At 42.8% G+C, this 21006-nt stretch overlaps 3 protein-coding genes across 3 annotated transcripts; all 3 read left to right on the top strand.

The window, feature by feature from the left end:
• Positions 1 to 1979: 1979 nt before the first annotated feature.
• LOC311172806 (olfactory receptor 1J4-like) lies at positions 1980 to 2903 on the top strand (the record flags this gene model as incomplete). Its single annotated transcript, XM_084236334.1, has 1 exon — positions 1980 to 2903. The coding sequence occupies exon 1, from the start codon at positions 2070 to 2072 to the stop codon at positions 2901 to 2903; it is 834 nt and encodes a 277-aa protein (XP_084092460.1). The 5' UTR covers positions 1980 to 2069.
• Positions 2904 to 10926: 8023 nt separating this feature from the next.
• Positions 10927 to 11868, top strand: LOC311172807 (olfactory receptor 1J4-like; the record flags this gene model as incomplete). Its single annotated transcript, XM_084236335.1, has 1 exon — positions 10927 to 11868. The coding sequence occupies one exon, from the start codon at positions 10927 to 10929 to the stop codon at positions 11866 to 11868; it is 942 nt and encodes a 313-aa protein (XP_084092461.1).
• Positions 11869 to 17858: 5990 nt separating this feature from the next.
• On the top strand, positions 17859 to 18794 carry LOC311173237 (olfactory receptor 1J4-like; the record flags this gene model as incomplete). The annotated part of the gene is made up of 1 exon (XM_084237086.1): positions 17859 to 18794. The coding sequence occupies one exon, from the start codon at positions 17859 to 17861 to the stop codon at positions 18792 to 18794; it is 936 nt and encodes a 311-aa protein (XP_084093212.1).
• Positions 18795 to 21006: the final 2212 nt, after the last annotated feature.

Raw genomic sequence — 21006 nt, forward strand, 5'->3', positions numbered from 1 at the left:
CGCCTGGCTCATGATTGGTCCTCAGAAGAGATGAGGATTTTTATTATCATTCCCAAGCTGGTGTCTGTGTGATGGAGACCCCAACTTCACTGCTGTCAAGGGCAGGATGAGTATAAGTCTAAGAACAGGGGACTCTGCATGCACCTCACACCCTGGAGAACACAGCCTGATCACTCCAGTGCTGGAGACACAGAACATCCTCACAAATGACACCCCCACCACCTCCACCGAATGAAGGAGCCATTGGTCCAGCTGGTTCCTGCTTGTTTCCTCTGTTTCTCAGTGAGGCTGACACAGCCCATGTGAGTGGGGAGCCAGGCCTCCTCCACATGGGGGTCAAGACACTGTCCTCTCTGTTGCTGTGAACCCAGATAAACAGAGCCCTCAGCCAGTTCATGGTCCCTGAGGAGCCTTGCTGTCCTGCTCCCTGCTTGAGAGAGTCACTGCAGATCCCTCCTCAATGTGTGTTTGTCTGTGTGTGTGTGTCTAATCCTAACTAAGCTCTCTGCCAAAAGAAGGGTGCATCTGGAATCCATCGTTAGAGAACTAAGAGATCTCATTGGTCATTATATCTTTGTCCTGAGTCTGTTCACATTTCTGAAATGAACGGTATATTTACCTTATCTATCATATAATCTCTGATATACATTAATTATTTGAAATTAAAGTATGTGAAAGCACTTACTGGTACGATGCACCAGAAATGACTGATAACTCTTGGACAGAGGAATGACAAATGACATCACACAGCATGTCTCCTTATTCTAACTGCTAGGAGTGTGACGTGTATGCAGAGGGTTAAAAGCCGGAATCCAGCCAGAGAGATATATTGTGATTTAGCCTTTTTTGCTGATTATTGATGTATCTTTGCACACTTAGATAATGTATATTTTGTTCCTCATAGTTAAAATACTATTTTTTAAAAGATTTATTTATGTATACAAGAACTGGGGTACAAGCCAGAGGCGTGGGAGGGTGAGAGAATTCACTAGAGACAGAGCAGAGAGCAGACCAGGCAGAGGGACTGATACACTGCTGAGGGGAGCAGCGGGCATGACAGGAGAGGTCTGCCGCACCATGTTGGAATCTCCCTGGCCAGCCAAGAATCCGCACAGCAGAGGCTGCGGACAGCTTCACAGCCTGCGCTCAATCCGCTGTGCCACCGGGGAGGCCTTGAAATAGAATTTATACTGTTGCTTTCTAGGGCTATGCCTAGGATTTAGGTAGAAAGTATATATGAAGCCAGAGGTATAGAGTCTGGCATGCTGTAGGTTAAAGACTAATACTTGACATTATTTGAGTTTGCTTAGGATCCTAGATGGACTTTTGTTGACAGGGAATAGTAATAACTCTCATCGGTTATATCCTGCCAGTTTCACTGTAGCTTGTGAGAAATCACTAGCTATTAATTTCCAGTTTAGATTGTGTAGGTCTTTTCAAGAGGAAGTTGTGGATTCTCTCCTGCTGCCCATCTCATGACTTTGCCATGCGTGCCAGTTACTGTCATGTGACCTGCAATGATAGAAAGGTGGAAACTCCTTGAAGGTAGAGGCTTCATTTCCTGCTTGCTGTTATGAACTCAGTGCTTTGTGGGGGTCCTGGACCAAGGCAGCTGTTCAAGACAAATTTGTGGAATAGAGAAAAATGCCCTCTGGTTCCTTGGAAAGAAAGCTTTGTAGGGTATCGTGAGTGATATGTACTAAGCCTGCTGTGACAGACTGTGATTCACGAATCAACAGGGTGAGCAGTAAACAGATCATAGTTACAAACTCTATGGGGGGCGGGGGGCAAAGTAGGGATTGGGGTCAAAATAAGGGGGTTGCAATTGAATGGGGAATATAAAAATAAATTTAAAATTTAAAAAAAAACTCATGCCTTCATGTAAACACGATATTGCCAAGTCATTGCGGATAATTCTAGACTTCCTATATCCCCTTCTTTCCATCATCCCAGGCAGAGTCATGAAGAGTTTGAGGTGGGAGAACCAGAGCAGCTTACCCGAGTTCCTCCTCCTGGGGCTCCCCATCCGTCCAGAGCAGCGGGGCCTGTTCTTCGCCCTGTTCCTGGGCATGTACCTGACCACAGTGCTGGGGAACCTGCTCATCATCCTGCTCATCAGGCTGGACTCGCGCCTCCACACCCCCATGTACTTCTTCCTCAGCCACTTGGCCTTCACTGACATCTCCTTCTCATCTGTCACTGTCCCTAAGATGCTCACCAACATGCACATTCAGCAACTATCCATCTCCTACAGAGGATGTATTTCCCAGATGTATTTCTTATTGTTCTTTGCCAGTCTTGACAGTTTCCTTCTTGCAGTGATGGCCTATGACAGGTACGTGGCCATCTGTCAGCCCCTCCACTACACCACCATCATGAGGCAGGAGCTGTGTGTCTCCTTAGTAGCGGGATCCTGGTTTGTTTGCCTCATCCACTCTCTGTTACACACTCTGCTCTTGATCCAAGTCTCCTTCTGTGCTGACAGTACCGTCCCACAATTCTTCTGTGATCTCCCTGCACTCCTGAAGATGAGCTGCTCAGACGTGTCCCTCAATGAGTTGGTCATCTTCACTGAGGCAGCGTTGGTCTTTTCCCTGTGTTTGGGTGGTATCCTCAGCTCCTATGTCCGTGTAGCGACTACTGTCCTGAGGGTCCCCTCCACTAAAAGGGTCTTTAAAACCTTCTCTACCTGTGGCTCCCACCTTCTCGTTGTGTCTTTATACTATGGGACAGCTGCAGGAGTTTACTTCTCCTCATCATCCACCTCCAGAGACAAAGAAATTATCGCCTCTGTGATGTACATGGTCGTCACCCCCATGCTGAACCCCTTCATCTACAGCCTGAGGAATAGGGATATAAAGCAGGCCTTTGAGACATTTGTCAGTAAGATTACCTTCAAATGATGACCTGTAAATCATCTGATTTTAGTCGCGAACACGGTGAGATGTGTCTCCTAAGATTATGTGAGAGGGTTGATAACTCCATGTAACTTGGAAAGAACATGCCTTCTTCTGTCAATGATGTTAATGCGTCACTAGGTCAAATTTGGTAACTTGGTTTGTTAAATTAACTTTATCCTCATTACTTTATTCTGCTTTTTTTAATCTCTTACAAGTTATGTGCAAAATCTTATAAAAATATTTCACACAATTGCAAATGTGTGTTGCCTTCCATTTGAGATATGTCAGTGTCTCATATGTATTTTGTCTGTTATGTTATGAAGACACAGATCTAGCTTCATGATCTGCTCCCAGGGACTGCTGTTATGTGGTGAGGGGCTGAGCCATTTGCCTCATCCTCAAGTTGATGGTTTATAGCTCCTCCCAACTCTACAGTAACATGCTGGTAGATTGAAGTCAGCTATAATGGGAATACTTACACTATGGAATTGGGAAATACTGTGATAGAGCCCTTTTAATTTAAAAATATTATGTAATTGTGATACTATTTTTACCCCTCCACATGTGCCCATATTCCACCACCATCCACCAACCACCCATATTTGCCCTAGCCCCTCCACCCATTCACACCTCCATCCCCATGTTCTCTCTGATTATGAGTGAACTATAATCCCTTAGTGCAAAGATTTTTTTTTTGCTGTATTTTACCAGTTAATGCTTTTCAGTTTCTATATTCCAGAAATAAGTAAAACCACCTAGTATCTGCCTTTCATCTTATGGCTTATTTCACTTACCATCACCACCTTGAGGCCATCCACGTTGCAGTGTGTCATAATCCACCAAGCACATGTATTCTACAGTTTCTTTACCTATTTGTCTGTCAATGGGCACTTAGGTTGGTTCCATGACTGGGCACTTGTGGCCAGCACTGCTATGAATATATGGGTGCATAAGTCTTTTTGTATTAGAGATTTCATATCTAGGGTAAATGCCTGATGGAGATGTGCTATGATCATATGGGATTTTCATTGTTTGTATTTTCTGAAGAAAGCTCCATACCATTTCATAGAGGCTGCACCAACTTGCATTCTGACCATGGATGAGTTCTTTTTTATTTTTCCATATCCTCACCATTTTTTGCTTCCGTTCTTTTAAATATGGCCATTCTCACAAGAGTGCATCATTTCTCATTGTGTTTTTTTTTATAATAAATTTTATTTTTATATTCCCCATACAATTGCAATCCCCCCATTCTGACCCCAATCCCTCCCCTCCCGCCCTCCACCCCCCAAAAAGTGTCTCTGGTTCATAGTTTTTTGTTGATCTTGATTTTGACTTTCTTATAGTTATTCATTTTCCTGGTCCCTTATTTAAGTTTTCTAGATTCCTGCGATGAGTGAGACCATCCGGTATTTTTCTTTTTCTTTTTGGCTTATTTCACTGAGCATGATCCCTTCTAGTGCCATCCATGTTGCTGCAAATTGCATGTGTTTATCTTTTTTGAATGCTGAGTAATATTCCATGGTATATATGTACCACATCTTCTTGATCCAGTCATCTATTTTTGGCCTTTGGGCTGTTTCCAAAGCTTAGCTATTGTAAACAGTGCTGCTATAAACATAGGTGTGCAGGAGCTCTTTGGAATTGATGTTTCTGTGTCCTTTGGGTAAATACCTGGGAGTGGAATTGCTGGATCATATGGAAGCTCTATGTTTAGTAGGTCCAGAAATCTCCACACAGCTCTCCATAGTGGCTGGACCAGTTTGCACTCCCACCAACAGTGCAGGAGAGTTCCTTTTTCTCCACACCCTCACCAACATTTGTTGTTGCTAGTTTTTTTAATATGTGCCATTCTCACTGGTGTAAGATGGTATCTCATGGTAGTTTTGATTTGCATTTCCCTGATTACAAGTGATATTGAACATTTTTTCATATGCCTGTTGGCCATTTGCATTTCCTCTTCAGAGAAGGGTTTAGCTCTTCTGCCCATTTTTTGACTGGATTATTTTCTTTGTTGTTGCTGAGTCTCATCAGCTCTTTGCAGATTTTTGTGATCAGTCCTTTATCATTAGTGTTGGGTGCAAAAATGTTCTCCCACTTGGTGAGGTTTCTCTTTGTTTTTGTTATTGTCTCTTTTGCTGTGCAGAAGCTCTTGAATTTGATGTAGTCCCAGCTGTTTATCTTTGCCTTCACTATCACTGCTTTGGGTGATGTATCTGTAAAGATGTCTTTGATGCGCAAATCATGTAGTGTTTTGCCTATATTTCCTTCTATATATTTTATGGTTTCAGGTCTTATGTCTAGTTCTTTAATCCATTTTGAGTTGATTTTTGTGTATGGTGTGAGGTAGTGGTCAAGCTTCATTCTTTTGCATGTAGCGACCCAGTTTTCCCAGCACCATTTATTGAACAAACTTTCTTTGCTCCAATGCATAGTCTTTGCTCCTTTGTCAAAGATTAGTTGACCATAAATCTGTGATAAAAATAGACTCAAAGTTAAAGGATGGAAAACAGTCCTACAAGCAAATGGACCAAAAAAGAAAGCAGGAACAGCTATACTCATATCAGATAAAACAGATTTCAAACTCAAAAAAACAAAAAGGGATCCCAACGGTCACTACATTATGATCAAAGGGACAATACTTCAAGAAGAAATAACATTAATTAACATATACTCACCAAACGAAGGAGCACCAAAATATATCAGACAACTGTTGTCATCTCTGAAAACAGACATCAGAGAAAACACATATGTAATGGGAGACTTCAACACACCACTATCAACAATGGATAGATCAACAAGACAAAAAATAAGTAAAGAAACCAAAGCTCTAAATAAGGACCTAGAGCATTTGGGCTTAACAGACATCTATAGAACACTAAACCCCAAAAAAACGGAGTACACATTTTTCTCAAGCGCACACGGACCATTCTCCAGGATCGATCACATACTGGGGCACAAGACAAACATCAACAGATACACCAAGATTGAAATCATACCAATCATCTTTTCTGACCATGAAGGCATCAAACTAGAAATAAACCATAAAAAGTAGGCAAGGAACTTTCCTACCTCATGGAGACTAAAAACCACACTACTGGAAGACCACTGGACTAATGAGGAGATCAAAGAGGAAATTAAAAAATTCTTTGAATTGAATGACAAGGAGGACACCAATATCCTAAATGTATGGGATGCAGCAAAAGCAGTAATAAGAGGAAAATATATAGCAATAGAAGCTCACATCAAGAAACAAGAAAGAACTCAAAGAAACAACCTAATCTCGAAGCTCAAAGATCTCATTGTGGTTTTGATTTGCATTTCCTTTACTAGAATGAAGACAAGCTTGTTTTCCCATATATCCATTGACCAACTATATAGTTTCTTTGTAGAAGTATCTATTGCAATCTTTTGCCCATGTTGTAGTAGGGTTGTTTTGGGTTCATGTACATTTATATATATATATATATATATATATATACACATATATATATATAAAGATTTATTTAATTATGCAAGAATTGGGTAACAGTTCAGAGGCTCAGGAGGGTGAGAGGATTCACCAGAGACAGAGCAGAGAGCAGAACAGGCAGATAGATCAATAATACTGCTGAGGGGAGCGGCAGGCCTCACCACGAGGGATTCTACCCAGCCCGCCAGGAATCGAACCCACGCTGCAGAGGCTGCGGACAGCTTCCTAGCAAGGTGCTAAACCCACTCTGCCCCCAGGGAGGCCCTGTTTTGTGTTTTTGTTGTCAAGTCCAATGGGTTCTTGTATACCTTACATAAGCTCCGTTATTAGTTGTGTGATGTGTAAATATATTCTCCCACTTAGTAGACTGTCTTTTTAATATGCTCGTATTTTCTTTTACTGTACAAATCTTCTTAATTTCCTTTAGTTCTAATTATTTATTTTTGTTGTATTTACCCTTGTTGGAGGGGTCAATTCCCTGTAGATGTCTGCATGGTCGATGTGATGAAATGTATCATCTCTGGTGTCTTTGTATTATATGTTTTTGGGGCTTATATCTTTAAGTTTTTCAATTAATTTATATGCTGTTTATTTACATTGGTTTACATTATTTACATTGGTTTACATTATTTCATTTATTTAAGGGGTTATCATTTCAAAGCCCTAAAAATAGATGTTTTCACACCCAAACCTACCACCAAGATTGAATTCAATCTATGTATTTCTTTGGATAGTATGTCTATGTTAGTAATGTTAATTCTTCCAGTCAGTATCTTCTGTTTTGGTGAGGAAGAATCAAGTGTATACCAAATGTGCAGGGGGAAAGAATTCATCAGAGACCGAGTAGAAAATTGAACAGGCAGATTTATTGAAACACACAGCTAAGAGCAGGAGCAGGTGAGGCAGGAGAGATCTGCTGTGCCCCAATCCATAATTCTCTTAATAATGCCTTATAGTTTTCATTGTGTGGATCCTTCACCTCCTTTGTTAACTTTACTCCTACGTATTCTATTCTTTCTGTGTAATTGTGAAAGAGATGATTTTCTTCATTTTTCTCTCTTCTAACCTATTGTTTGCATATAGTACTGCAACTGACTTTTCAAATTATAAATCAACTAACTGAGTCATTCATTCATATCAATACTATATCAACATCAATGATCATATATTTACTTCTCCTTCCTAGGAATATACATAAAGACCTAGCACTAATGTGTTCTTAACAGAAATGATCTCATACAACTTTAATAAAAAATTCATACTGACTGTATGCTGATTATCTATATTTTAAAGTAAGGCAAGGTTGAAACAACTTGTGACACAAGCTTGAGAGAAGTTACTTGACAAATTCAGTCCAACAATGAATGACAGGCAGAGCCCAGCATCCAGTGCTGTCTGACCAGGGAATTTGCACTGGGAGATGATTAAGTCATCCTGCTTCGCATCTGGATCTATGGGCAACCCAGAGTGTCTCTGCACCAGAGACACCCTCCCAGGTGGCTCCCAATGTCCCTTTGGCCTCTGCACAGGCTCCTCCCCAAGATCTGACAGGAATTGTAGGCAATTAGACTACGGGCATTTTTCCACCAAGAGTTTAGGGAATATTTCTTTGTCCTCTCATGGTTTATAAAATAGCACCCTCCTGGCTATTGCTCTGAAGTTCAAGGGCAGACACAGAGTCAGGAGGTCATAGGATCACGGAGATTTGCTTCATGCTTTTTGCCTGGTGCCCACAACAGAAGCTGAGGACACAGACGCTGATTAGAGGGTCATTAACTTAGTAAGAATGGCAGGTCAGACTGTGCTGTGAATTCAAAGAGGAAAACAAATAATGTTTCTTCCTATGGATTCCTTATGGGTCTTTGCTTGTAATGATGTAGGTAAAAATATGTCTCCTGCCAGAATTTTGTATGTACATACATATTTATACATACATAGACTTAGAGATGGAGATTGAAAAAGACAGAGGTAGAGACAGAGACAGAGACAGAGCTCTCTGGCCCAGAGCTCAAGCATTAACTGGGTCCCCATTAGGCAAGTGGGGACCACTGCTGGTATGATCTGCAGTCTCTTAACCAGTCCTTTGATCTCAAACACCTGCCCTCCCTGCTGCATAACTCCCACATGTTCATCTGGCTACTCCTACAGGTAAGTAAAGAGACTGCAGAGCGTACAGAGAGAAGATGTGCTGCCCACTCTGGCACAGAGGTTCCTGCATTTATCCATGAGCGGTAGAGAAAGGAGGATGAAATTGTTACAGAGTCAAGTGGTAGCTGTGATGACGTGTTTTGTTTATAAGAAAACTGACATATGCCTGTCACTCCAAGGATAGTGTGTGCGGTTGTGTTTTGATGTTTTCATTACAGGCAGTGTTTCTGTGGGGCACCGTTCACCGCATGGGGCCAACGTGCCATCCTCACTGACACTTCAGTGGCCATTCACAAGGGTCATGCACTGCATTGAGAGGAAGGGTCACTCGGGTCTCCCACACTGGTAGGTCTCACATACTAATGTATGGGAGCTCAGTGCCTGCTCAGTCTCCAATGGGGCCCTTATGTTTCCTCTCTGATCTTAAGACCCCTCCCAGGGAAGTAGGGACGACTATTCCCACATACTTGCTATTCTGAGGAATAAATGAGCCAATGCAAGCACTCTATCCAGCATCTCGCCTGGCTATGATTGATGCTCAGAAGAGACGAGGATTTTTATTATGATTCCCCAAGGCAGTGTCTGTGTGATGGAGACCCCCACTTCACTGCTGTCTGGGGCAGGACAAGTATAAGCCTAAGAACAGGGGCCTCTGCACGCCCCTCACACCCTGGCGAACAAGGCCTGATTACTCCAGGGCTGGAGACCCAGAAACTTCCTCACAAATCACCCCCTACCACCTTTACCGAATCAAGGACCCAAATGGTCCAGCTGGTTCCTGCTTGTTTCCTCTGTTTCTCAGTGAGGCTGACACAGCCCACATGAGTGGGCAGCCAGGCCTCCACATGGGGGTCCAGACACTGTCCTCTCGGTGACGTGAACCCAGATAAGCAGAGCCCTCAGCCAGATCATGGTCCCTGAGGAGCCTTGCTGTCCTGCATCCCTGCTTGAGAGAGTCAGTGCAGATGCCACCTCATTGTGTGTTTGTGTGTGTGTGTGTGTGTGTGTGTGTGTGTGACTTTTCCTGTCTAAGCTCTCTGCCCAAGGAAGGGTGCATCTGGAATCCACCGTTAGAGAACTAAGAGACCTCATTGGTCGTGATATTTTTGTCCTGAGTATTTTCACATTTCTGAAATGAAGGTTATATTTACCTTCTCTATCCTATAATCTCTGATATACATTAATTATTTGAAATTAAAGTATGTGAAATCACTTTGTAAATATGCTTACTTGTGTATGGTGTACCAGAAATGACTGATAACTCTTGGACAGAGGAATGACAAATGACATCACACAGCATGTCTCCTTATTCTTACTGCTAGGAGTGTGACATGTATGCAGAGGGTTAAAAGCTGGAATCCAGCCAGAGAGATATATTGTGATTTAGCCTTTTTTGCTGATTATTGATGTATCTTTGCACACTTAGATAATGTATATTTTGTTCCTCATAGTTAAAATAGTATTTTTTTAAAGATTTATTTATATATACAAGAACGGGGGTACAAGCCAGAGGTGTGGAAGGGTGAGAGAATTCACCAGAGACAGAGCAGGGAGCAGAACAGGCAGAGGGACTGATACACTGCTGAGGGGAGCAGCGGGCATGACAGGAGAGGTCTGCACCACTATGCTGGAATATCCCTGTCCAGCCAAGAATCCGCACTGCAGATGCTGCGGACAGCTTCACAGCCTGTGCTCAATCCGCTGTGCCACCATGGAGGCCTTGAAATAGGATTTATACTGTTGCTTTTTAGTGCTGTGCCTAGGATTTAGGTAGAAAGTGCATATGAAAACATAGGTATAAAGTCTGGCATGTTGTAGGTTAAAGACTAATATTTGACATTACTAGAGTTTGCTTAGGATCCTAGATGGACTTGTTGTCAGGGAATAGCAATATCTCTGATTAGTTACATGCTACCAATTTCACTCTAGCTTGTGAGAAATCACTAGCTATTAATTTCCAGTTTAGATTCTGTAGATCTCTTTAAGAGGAAGGTATGGATTCTCTCCTGCTGCCCATCTCATGACTTTGCCATGTGAGCCAGTTACTGTCACGTTACCTGTAATGATAGAAAGATGGAAACTCCTTGAAGGCAGAGGCTGCATTTCCTGCTTCCTGATATGGACTCAGTGCTTTGTGGGGGGCCTGGACCAAGGCAGTTGTTCAAGACATATTTGTGGAATAGAGAAAAATGCCCTCCGGTTCCGTGGAAGGAAAGCTTCGTAGGGTATCCTGAGTGTTATGTACTAAGCCCGCTGTGACAGACTGTGATTCACGTATCCACAGGGTGAGCAGTAACAGATCATGGTTAAAAACTCATGCCTTCATGTAAAAAGGTTATTGCCAAGTCATTGCAGATAATTCTAGGCTTCCTACCTCACCTTCTTTCCTTCATCCTGGGCAGAGACATGAAGAGTATGAGGTGGGAGAACCACAGCAGCGTGTCTGAGTTCCTCCTCCTGGGGCTCCCCATCCGTCCAGAGCAGCGGGGCCTGTTCTTTGCCCTGTTCCTGGGCATGTACCTGACCACGGTGCTGGGGAACCTGCTCATCATCCTACTCATCAGGTTGGACTCGCGCCTCCACACCCCCATGTACTTCTTCCTCAGCCACTTGGCCTTCACTGATGTCTGCTTCTCATCTGTCACTGTCCCTAAGATGCTCACGACCATGCACACTCAGCAACTGTCCATCTCCTATAGAGGATGTATTTCCCAGATGTATTTCTTATTGTTCTTTGCCACTCTTGACAGTTTTCTTCTTGCAGTGATGGCCTATGACAGGTACGTGGCCATCTGTCAGCCCCTCCACTACACCACCATCATGAGGCAGGAGCTGTGTGTCTCCTTAGTAGCGGGATCCTGGTTTGTTTGCCTCATCCACTCTCTGTTGCACACTCTGCTCTTGATCCAAGTCTCCTTCTGTGCTGACATTACCATCCCCCACTTCTTCTGTGACCTCCCTGCACTCCTGAAGATGAGCTGCTCAGACGTATCCCTCAATGAGTTGGTCATCTTCACAGAAGCAGGATTGGTCTGTTCCCTGTGTTTGGGTAGCATCCTGGGCTCCTATGTCCGTGTAGCGACTACTGTCCTGAGGGTCCCCTCCACTAAAAGGGTCTTTAAAACCTTCTCTACCTGTGGATCCCACCTTCTCGTTGTGTCTTTATACTATGGGGCCGCTGCAGGAGTTTATTTCTCATCATCATCCACCTCCAGAGACAAAGAAATTATCGCCTCTGTGATGTACATGGTCGTCACCCCCATGCTGAACCCCTTCATCTACAGCCTGAGGAATAGGGATATAAAGCAGGCCTTTGAGACATTTGTCAATAAGATTACCTTCAAATGATGACCTGTAAATCATCTGATTTTAGTCACGAACACCGTGAGATGTGTCTCCTAAGATTATGTGAGAGGGTTGATAACTCCATGTAACTTGGAAAGAACATGCCTTCTCCTGTCAATGATGTTAATGTGTCGACTAGGTCAAATTTGGTAACTTGGTTTGTTAAATTAACTTTATCCTCATTACTTTTTTCTGCTTTTTTTTTAATCTCTTACAAGTTATGTGCAAAATCTTATAAAAATATTTCACACAATTGCAAATGTGGGTTACTTTCCATTTGAGATATGTCAGTGTCTCATCTGTATTCTGTCTGTTATGTTATGAAGACACAGATCTAGCTTCATGATCTGCTCCCAGGGACTGCTGTTATGTGGTGAGGGGCTGAGCCATTTGCCTCATCCTCAAGTTGATGGTTTACAGCTCCTCCCAACTCTACAGTAACATGCTGGTAGATTGAAGTCAGCTATAATGGGAATACTTACACTATGGAATTGGGAAATACTGTGATAGAGCCCTTTTAATTTAAAAATATTATGTAATTGTGATACATAATTTTACCCCTCCACATGTGCCCATATTCTACCACCATCCACCAAACCACCCATATTTGCCCTAGCCCCTCCACCCATTGACACCCATGTTCTCTCTGATTATGAGTTAACTATTTTCCCTTAGTTCAAAGATTTTTTCTGCTGTATTTTACCAGTTAATGCTTTTCAGTTTCTATATTCCAGAAATAAGTAAAACCACCTAGTATCGCCTTTCATCTTATGGCTTATTTCACTTACCATCACCACCTTAAGGCCATCCACCTTGCAGTGTGTCATATTCCACCAAGCACATGTATTCTACAATTTCTTTACCTATTTGTCTGTCAATGGGCACTTAGGTTGGTTCCATGACTGAGCACTTACGAACAGCACTGCTATGAGTATACGGGTGCATAAGTCTTTTTGTATTAGAGATTTCATATCTAGTGTAAATGCCTGATGGAGATGTGCTATGATCATATGGGATTTTCATTGTTTGTATTTTCTGAAGAAAGCTCCATACCATTTCGTATGGAGGCTTTCGTAGAGGCTGCACCAACTTGCATTCTGACCATGGATGAGTTCTTTTTTATTTTTCCATATCCTCACTGTTTTTTGCTTCCGTTCTTTTAAATATGGCCTTTCTCACAAGACTGCATCATTTCTCATTGTGGTTTTGATTTGCATTTCCTTTACTAGAGTGAAGACTAGCTTTTTTTCCCATACATCAATTGACCAACTACATAGTTTCTTTGAGAAGTATCTATTGCAATCTTTTGCCCATGTTGTAGTAGGGTTGTTTTGGGTTCATGTACATATATATATAAATATATATGTATACATATTTATTTAATTATGCAAGAACTCGGGTACGGTTCAGAGACTTAGGAGGGTGAGAGGATTCGCCAGAGACAGAGCAGGGAGCAGAACAGGCAGATGTATCAATAATACTGCTGAGGGGAACAGTGGGCGAGGCAGGAAAGGTCTGCCTCGCCACGAGGGACTCTCCCCAGCCGGCCAGGAATCCAACCCGAGCTGCAAAGGCTGCGGACAGCTTCATAGCACAGTGCTAAACCCACTCTGGTGTCTTTGTATTTTATGTTTTGGGGTCTTATATCCAAGTCTTTAATTGATTTTTAATTCATTTATATGCTGTTTATTTACATTGGTTTGCATTATTTACATTTGTTTACATTATCACATTTGGTTGAGGGGTTATCATTTCAAATCTCTAAAAATAAATGTTTTCACACCAAACCTACCACCAGGATTGAATTCAATCTATATATTTCTTTGGGTAGTATGTCTATGTTAGTAATGTTAATTCTTCCAGTCAATATCTTCTTTTTTTGGTGAGGAAGAATCAGGTGTATACCAAAAGTACAGGGTGAAAGAATTCATCAGAGACAGAGAGGAAAATTGAACAGGCAGATTTATTGACACACACTGCTAAGAGCAACAGCTGGTGAGGCAGGAGAGATCTGCTGTGCCCCAATCCATAACTCTCTTAATAATGCCTTATAGTTTTCATTGTGTGGATCCTTCACCTCCTTTCTTAAGTTTAACCTTAGGAATTCTGTTCTCTCTGTGTAATTGTGAATGAGATGATTTTCTTCATTTTTCTGTCTTCTAACCTATTGTTTGCATAAGGAACGGCAACTGACTTTAAAATTATAAATCAACTAACTGAATCATTCATTCATATCAATATTATATCAACATCAATGATCATATATTTACTTCTCCTTTCTTGGAATATACATAAAGAATTAGCACTAATGTGTTCTTAACAGGAATGATCTCATATAACTTTAATAAAAACTTCATACTGACTATAGTCATTATCTGCCCTTTAAAGTAAAACAAGGTGAAAACAACTTAAGAAACCAGCTTGAGATAAGTTACTTGACATGTTCAGTGCAACAATGAATGACAGACAGCCCAGCATCCAGTGCTGTGTGACCAGGGCATTGGCCACATGGGCGTTGGAAGATGTTTAAGTCATCCTGCCTCCTAGCTGGATCTATGGGTAACCCAGAGTGCCCCTGCACACAAGACACCCTCCCAGGTGGCTCCCAGTGTCCCTTTGGCCTCTGCACAGGCTCCTCCCCAAGGTCTGACAGGAATTGTGGGCAATTAGACTACGGGCATTTTTCCACCAAGAGTTTAGGCACTGTTTCTTTGTTCTCTCATGGTTTATAAAATAGCATCCTCCTGGCTATTGCTCTGAAGTCCAAGGGCAGACACAGAGTCAGGAGGTCATAGGCTCGCAGAGATTTACTGTGTGCTTTTTGCCTGGTGTCCACAACAGAAGCTGAGGACACAGACGCTGATTAGACGGTCATTGACTTAGCAAGAATGGCAGGTCAGACTATGTTGTGAATTCGACGAGGAAAAAAATATGTTTCTTCCTATTGATTCCTGATGGGTCTTTGCTTGTAATGTAGGTAAAAATATGTCTCCTGCCAGAATTTTGCATGTACATACATATTTATACATACATAGACTGAGAGATGAGATTGAAAAAGACGAGGTAGAGACAGAGAGAGGGACACAATAGACAGAGAAGGGTAAATGACATAACGAATTCTTTTCCTTCTTGGCCCAGAGCTCAAGCATCAACTAGGTGCCCATTAGGCATGTGGGGACCACTGCTGGTGTGAACTGCAGTCTCTTAATCAGTCCTTTGATCTCAAACACCTGCCCTCCCTGCTGCATAACTCCCGCATGTTCATCTGGCTACTCCTACAGGTAAGTAAAGAGACTGCAGAGTGTACAGAGAGAAGATGTGCTGCCCACTCTGGCGCAGTGTTCCTGCATTTATCCATGAGCAGTAGAAGAAGGAGGTTGAAGTTGTTACAGAGTCAAGTGGTAGCTGTGATGTTGCTTTTTTTTTATAATAAATTTTATTTTTATATTCCCCATACAATTGCAACCCCCTTATTTTGAACCCAATCCCTCCCCTCCCACCCCCTACCCCCCATAGAGTGTCTCTGGTTCATAGTTTTTTCTTGATTTCGGTTTTCACTTTCTTATAGTTTTTCGTTTTCCTGGTCCGTTTTTAAGTTTTCTAGATTCCTGCTAAGAGTGTGACCATCCGGTATTTTTCTTTTTCTTTCTGGCTTTTTTCGCTGAGCATGATCCCTTCCAGCGCCATCCATGTTGCTGCAAATTGCATGTGTTTATCTTTTTTGAATGATGTTGCTTTTTGTTTATAACAAAACTGGCATATGCCTGTCACTCCAAGGATAGTGTGTGCGGTTGTGTTTTGATGTTTTCATTACAGGCAGTGTTTCTGTGGGGCACCATCCACGGCTTTGGGCCCACGTGCCATCATCACTGACACTTTAGTGGTCCTTCACAAGGGTCATGCTCTGCACTGAGAGGAAGGTCCACATGGGGCTCCCCCACTGGGCAGGTGTCACATACTAATGGATGGGAGCTCAGTGCCTGCTCTTATGTTTGCTCTCTGACATTGAGACCCTCCCAGGGAAAGGAGGGTAACCTCTCCCACATACTTGCTGTTCTGAGGAATAAATGAGCCAATGCAAACTGTCTATACAGCATCTCGCCTGGCTCATGATTGGTGCTTAGAAATGGTGAGGATTTTTATTATGATTCCCCAAGCCAGTGTCTGTGTGATGGAGACCCCACTTCACTGCTGTCTGGGCAGGACAAGTGTAAGTCTAAGAACAGGGGCCCTTGCAGCTGCTCACACACTGGAGAACACGGCCTGATCACACCAGGCCCTAGACCCAGCATCTTCCTCGCAAATCACTCCCCAACCACCTCCACCAAATCAAGGACCCAGTTGATCCATCTGGTTCCTACTTGTTTCCTCTGTTTCTCAGTGAGGTGACAGCACAAGTCAGTGGACAGCCAGACCTCCACATGGGGGTCCAGACACTGTCCTCTCGGTGGCCTTGAACCCAGATAAGCAGAGCCCTCGCAAGTTAATGGTCCCTGAGGAGGCCTTGCTGTCCTGCTCCCTGCTTGAGAGAGTCAGTGAGGATCCCTCCTCAGTGTGTGTTTGTGTGTGTGTGTGTGTGTGTGTCTAATCCTAACTAAGCTCTCTGCCAAAGGAAGGGTGCATCTGGAATCCACCATCAGAGAACTAGGAGACCTCATTGGTCATTATATCTTTTCCTGTGTCTTTTCACATTTCTGAGATGAAGGTATAATTACCTTATATATCATATAATCTCCGATATAATGATTTGGAATTAAAGTATGTGAAAGCACTTTGTAAATGTGCTTACTGGTGTACGATGCACCAGAAATGACTGATAACTCTCAGACAAAGGAATGATAAACGACATCACAGAACATGTCGCCTTATTCTAACAACTGGGGGTGTGACATGTATGCAGAGGGTTAAAAGCTGGAAACTGCCCAGAGAGATATATTATGATTTAGCCTTTTCTCATGATTATTGATGTATCTTTGCACATATAGAAAAAATTTATTTTGTTCCTCATAGCTAAAATATGATTTTTTAAAGATTTATTTATTTACACAAGCACTGTGGTACAAGCCAGAGTCACAGGAGTATGAGAGAATTCACCAGAGACAGAGCAGGGAGCAGTACAGGCAGAAGGACCGACATACACTGCTGAGGAGAACAGCGGACATGACAGGAGAGGTCTGACGCACCATGTGGGAATCTCCCTGGCTGGCCGGGAATCGAACCCGCACTGCAGAGGCTGTGGACAGCTTACAGCTCTGCGCTCAACCCGCTGCACCATCGGGGAGGCCCTCAAATAGGATTTATACTGTTGCTGTGTTATGGCTATGTCTAAGGATTTACGTAGAAAGTGCATATGGAACCATGGGTGTAGAGTCTGGCATGCTGTAGGTAAAAGACAAATATTTCAATATTATTATTTTAGTTATGTTAGGATCCTGGATGGACTTTTGTTGACAGAGAATAGCAATATCTCTGATCAGTTACATCCTGCCAATTTCACTCTAGCTTGTGAGAAATCACTAGCTATTAATTTCCAGTTTAGATTGTGTAGGTCTCTTTAGGAGGAAGTTGTGGATTCTCTCCTGCTGCCCATCTCATGACCTTGCCATGTGTGCCAGTTACTGTCATGTGACCTGCAATGACAGAAAGATGGAAACTCCTTGAAGGCAGAGGCTGCATTTTCTGCTTGCTGTTATGAACTCAGTGCTTTACGGGGAGCCTGGGCCAAGGCAGCTCTTCAAGACATATTTGTGGTATAGAGAAAATTGCCCTCTGGTTCATGGAAGGAAACTTTGTAGGGTATCGTGAAGTCTTACAACCATCAAGCCCACTGTGACAGACGGATCCACACATCCACAGGTGTGAGCAAGAAACAGATCATGGTTAAAAAATGCCTTCATATGCCTTCATGTAAAAAGGGTATTGCCAAGTCAGTGAGGATAATTCTAGACTTCCTACCTCTCCTTTCCTTCTTCCCTGGCAGAGACATGAGCAACATGAAGTGGGAGAACCAGAGCAGCGTGTCCGAGTTCCTCCTCCTGGGGCTCCCAATCCGTCCAGGGCAGCAGGTTCTGTTCCTCACCCTGTTCCTGGGCATGTACCTGACCACCCTGCTGGGGAACCTGCTCATCATCCTGCTCATCAGGCTGGACTCGCGCCTCCACACCCCAATGTACTTCTTCCTCAGCCACTTGGCCTTCTCTGATGTTTCCTTCTCATCTGTCACTGTCCCCAAGATGCTGTGGAATATGCAGGCACAGCAACTGTCCATCTCCTACAGAGGATGTATTTCTCAGATGTATTTCTTTTTGTTCTTTGCCACTCTTGACAGTTTCCTTCTTTCAGTGATGGCCTTTGACAGGTACGTGGCCATCTGTCAGCCCCTCCACTACACCACCATCATGAGGCAGGAGCTGTGTGTCTCCTTAGTAGCGGGATCCTGGTTTGTTTGCCTCATCCACTCTCTGTTGCACACTCTGCTCTTGATCCAAGTCTCCTTCTGTGGTGACAATACCATCCCCAACTTCTTCTGTGACCTCTCCGCACTCCTAAAGATGAGCTGCTCAGACGTGTCCCTCAATGAGTTGGTGATCTTCTCTGAGGCAGGATTGCTCTTTACCTTGTGTTTGGGTGGCATCCTCAGCTCCTATGTCCGTATAGGGAGGACTGTCCTGAGGGTCCCCTCCACTAAAAGTCTCTTTAAAGCCTTCTCTACTTGTGGCTCCCACCTTCTTGTTGTGTCTTTATACTATGGGACCGCTGCAGGAGTTTACTTCTCCTCATCATCCACCTCCAGATACAAAGACACGATCGCCTCTGTGATGTACACCGTCGTCACCCCCATGCTGAACCCCTTAATCTACAGCCTGAGGAATAGAGATATAAAACAGGCCTTGGAGACATTTGTCAATAAGTTTTCCTTCTTCAAGTGACAACCTGTAAATCATCTGATTTGGTCACGAATGCCATGAGATGTATCTACTAAATTTTGTGAGAGGGTAGATAACTCCATGTAACTTGAAAAGAACATGCATTCTGCTGCCATAGATGTTAATGCATCAACTAGGTCAGATTTGGTAACTTGGTTTGTTAAATATTGCTTATCCTCATTGCATTGTTCTCCTTTTTAATCATCTCTTGCAAGTTATGTGCAAAATCTTTTAAAAATGTTTCACACCATTGCAAATGTGTGTGGCCTTCTACTTTGGAGGTATGTCACTGTTCATGTGTGTGTTTTTTCTGTATGTTATGAAGTCACAGATCTAGCTTCATGATCTGCACCCAGTGGACTGGATTTATTTGGTGGGGGGTGACCAGTTTGCCTATCTTCAAGTTGATTGTTCACAGCTCTTCCCAACTCTAGGATGACATGTTGGTAGATTGCAGTCAGCTGTAATGGGAACACTTACACTATGGAACATCTGTGACAATACTCTTTAATTTAAAAGTTATTAAAATTGTGGATGTATATATTTACTCTTTCACACGTGCCCATATTCCAGCACCATCCACCAAACCACCCATGCCAATGCCCAACCCTTCCCCCTACTCATTGCTCATACCACCTTGTTCTCTCTGATAACAAATAATGTTTATTTCCCTTAGTTCAAGATGATTTTATTTGCTGTATTTTGTCAGTATATGCTGTTTGGTTATTTATATTCCATTGGTAAGTAAACCACCCAGTATCTGCCTTTCATTTTATGACTTATTTCACTTACCATCACCACCTTGAGGCCATCCACATTGCAGTGTGTAGTATTCCACTGAACACATGTATTCTACAATTTCTTTACCCATTTGTCAATGGCACTTAGGTTGGCTCCGTGACTGGGCACTTATGAACAGCACCAGTATGAGTATACGGGTGCATAAGTCTTTTTGTATTAGAGATTTCATATCTGGGGTAAATGCCTGATGGAGATGTGCAATGATCATACAGGATTTTCATTTTTTGTATTTTCTGAATAAGCTTCATACCATTTCTGTACAGGCTGCACCAACTTGCATTCTGACCATGGATAAGTTCTTTTTTTTTCCCATATCCTCAACATTTTTTGCTTCTGTTCTTTTAAATATGACAATTCTCGGCCTCCCCGGTGGCGCAGTGGTTGAGCGCTGGGTTGCGAAGCTGCCCGGAGCCTCTGTAGAGCCGGATCGTTCCCTGGCACTCCCCGGCCACGGGAGGAGGGTCCCACATGGCACACAGACCTCTCCTGCCACCCGCTGCTCCCCTCAGCAGTGTACTTCGGTCCTTCTGCCTGCTCTGCTCCCCGCTCTGGCTCTGGTGAATTCTCTCACCCTCCTGTGCTTCTGACTGTACCCAGTGCTTGTATAAATAAATAAATAAATGAATGAATGAATAAATAAATAAATAATTATTTTTTCAAAAGTACTTTAAAATAAATAAATAAATATGACCATTCTCACAAGAGTGAGGTGATATCTCATTGTGGTTTTGATTTGCTTTTCCTTTATTAGAAGTGAAGTTATGCTTTTTGCCATATAACCATTGACCAACTGTATATTTTCTTTGTAGAAGTATCTATTACAATCATATGCCCATTTTGTAGTGGTTTGTTTTGGTTTTTTATATGTGTGTGTGTGTGTGTGTTGTGTGTGTGTGTGTGTATATATATATATATAGAGAGAGAGATTTATTTAATTATACAAGAACTGGGGTACAGGTCAGAGGCATGGGAGGGTCAGAGGATTCACCAGAGACAGAGCTGGAAGCAGAGCAGGCAGACAGACCGATAACACTGCTGAGGCGAGCAGCAGGTGAGCAAGGAGAGTTCGGCCACGCCATGTGGGAATCTCCCTGGTCAGCCAGGAATCGAACCCGCACTGCAGAGGCTGCAGCCAGCTTCACAGCAGGGCGCTCAACCACTGCGTCACCTGGAGGCCCTGTTTGGGGTTTTCGTTGTCAAGTCCAATGGGTTCCTGTATATCATACCTAAGATCCCTTATTAGTTGTGTAATGTGTACACAACTAGTAGACTGTCTTTTTAATATGCTGGTATTTTCTTTTACTGTACAAATGTTTTTAATTTCCTTTAGTTCTAATTATTTATTTTTGTTGTATTTTCCCTTGTTGTAGGGGTCAATTCCCTGTAGATGTCTGCATGGACGATGTGATGAAAT

The sequence above is a fragment of the Talpa europaea genome, assembly GCF_964194135.1.
Source record: "Talpa europaea genome assembly, chromosome: 7".
Lineage (NCBI taxonomy): Eukaryota > Metazoa > Chordata > Mammalia > Eulipotyphla > Talpidae > Talpa > Talpa europaea.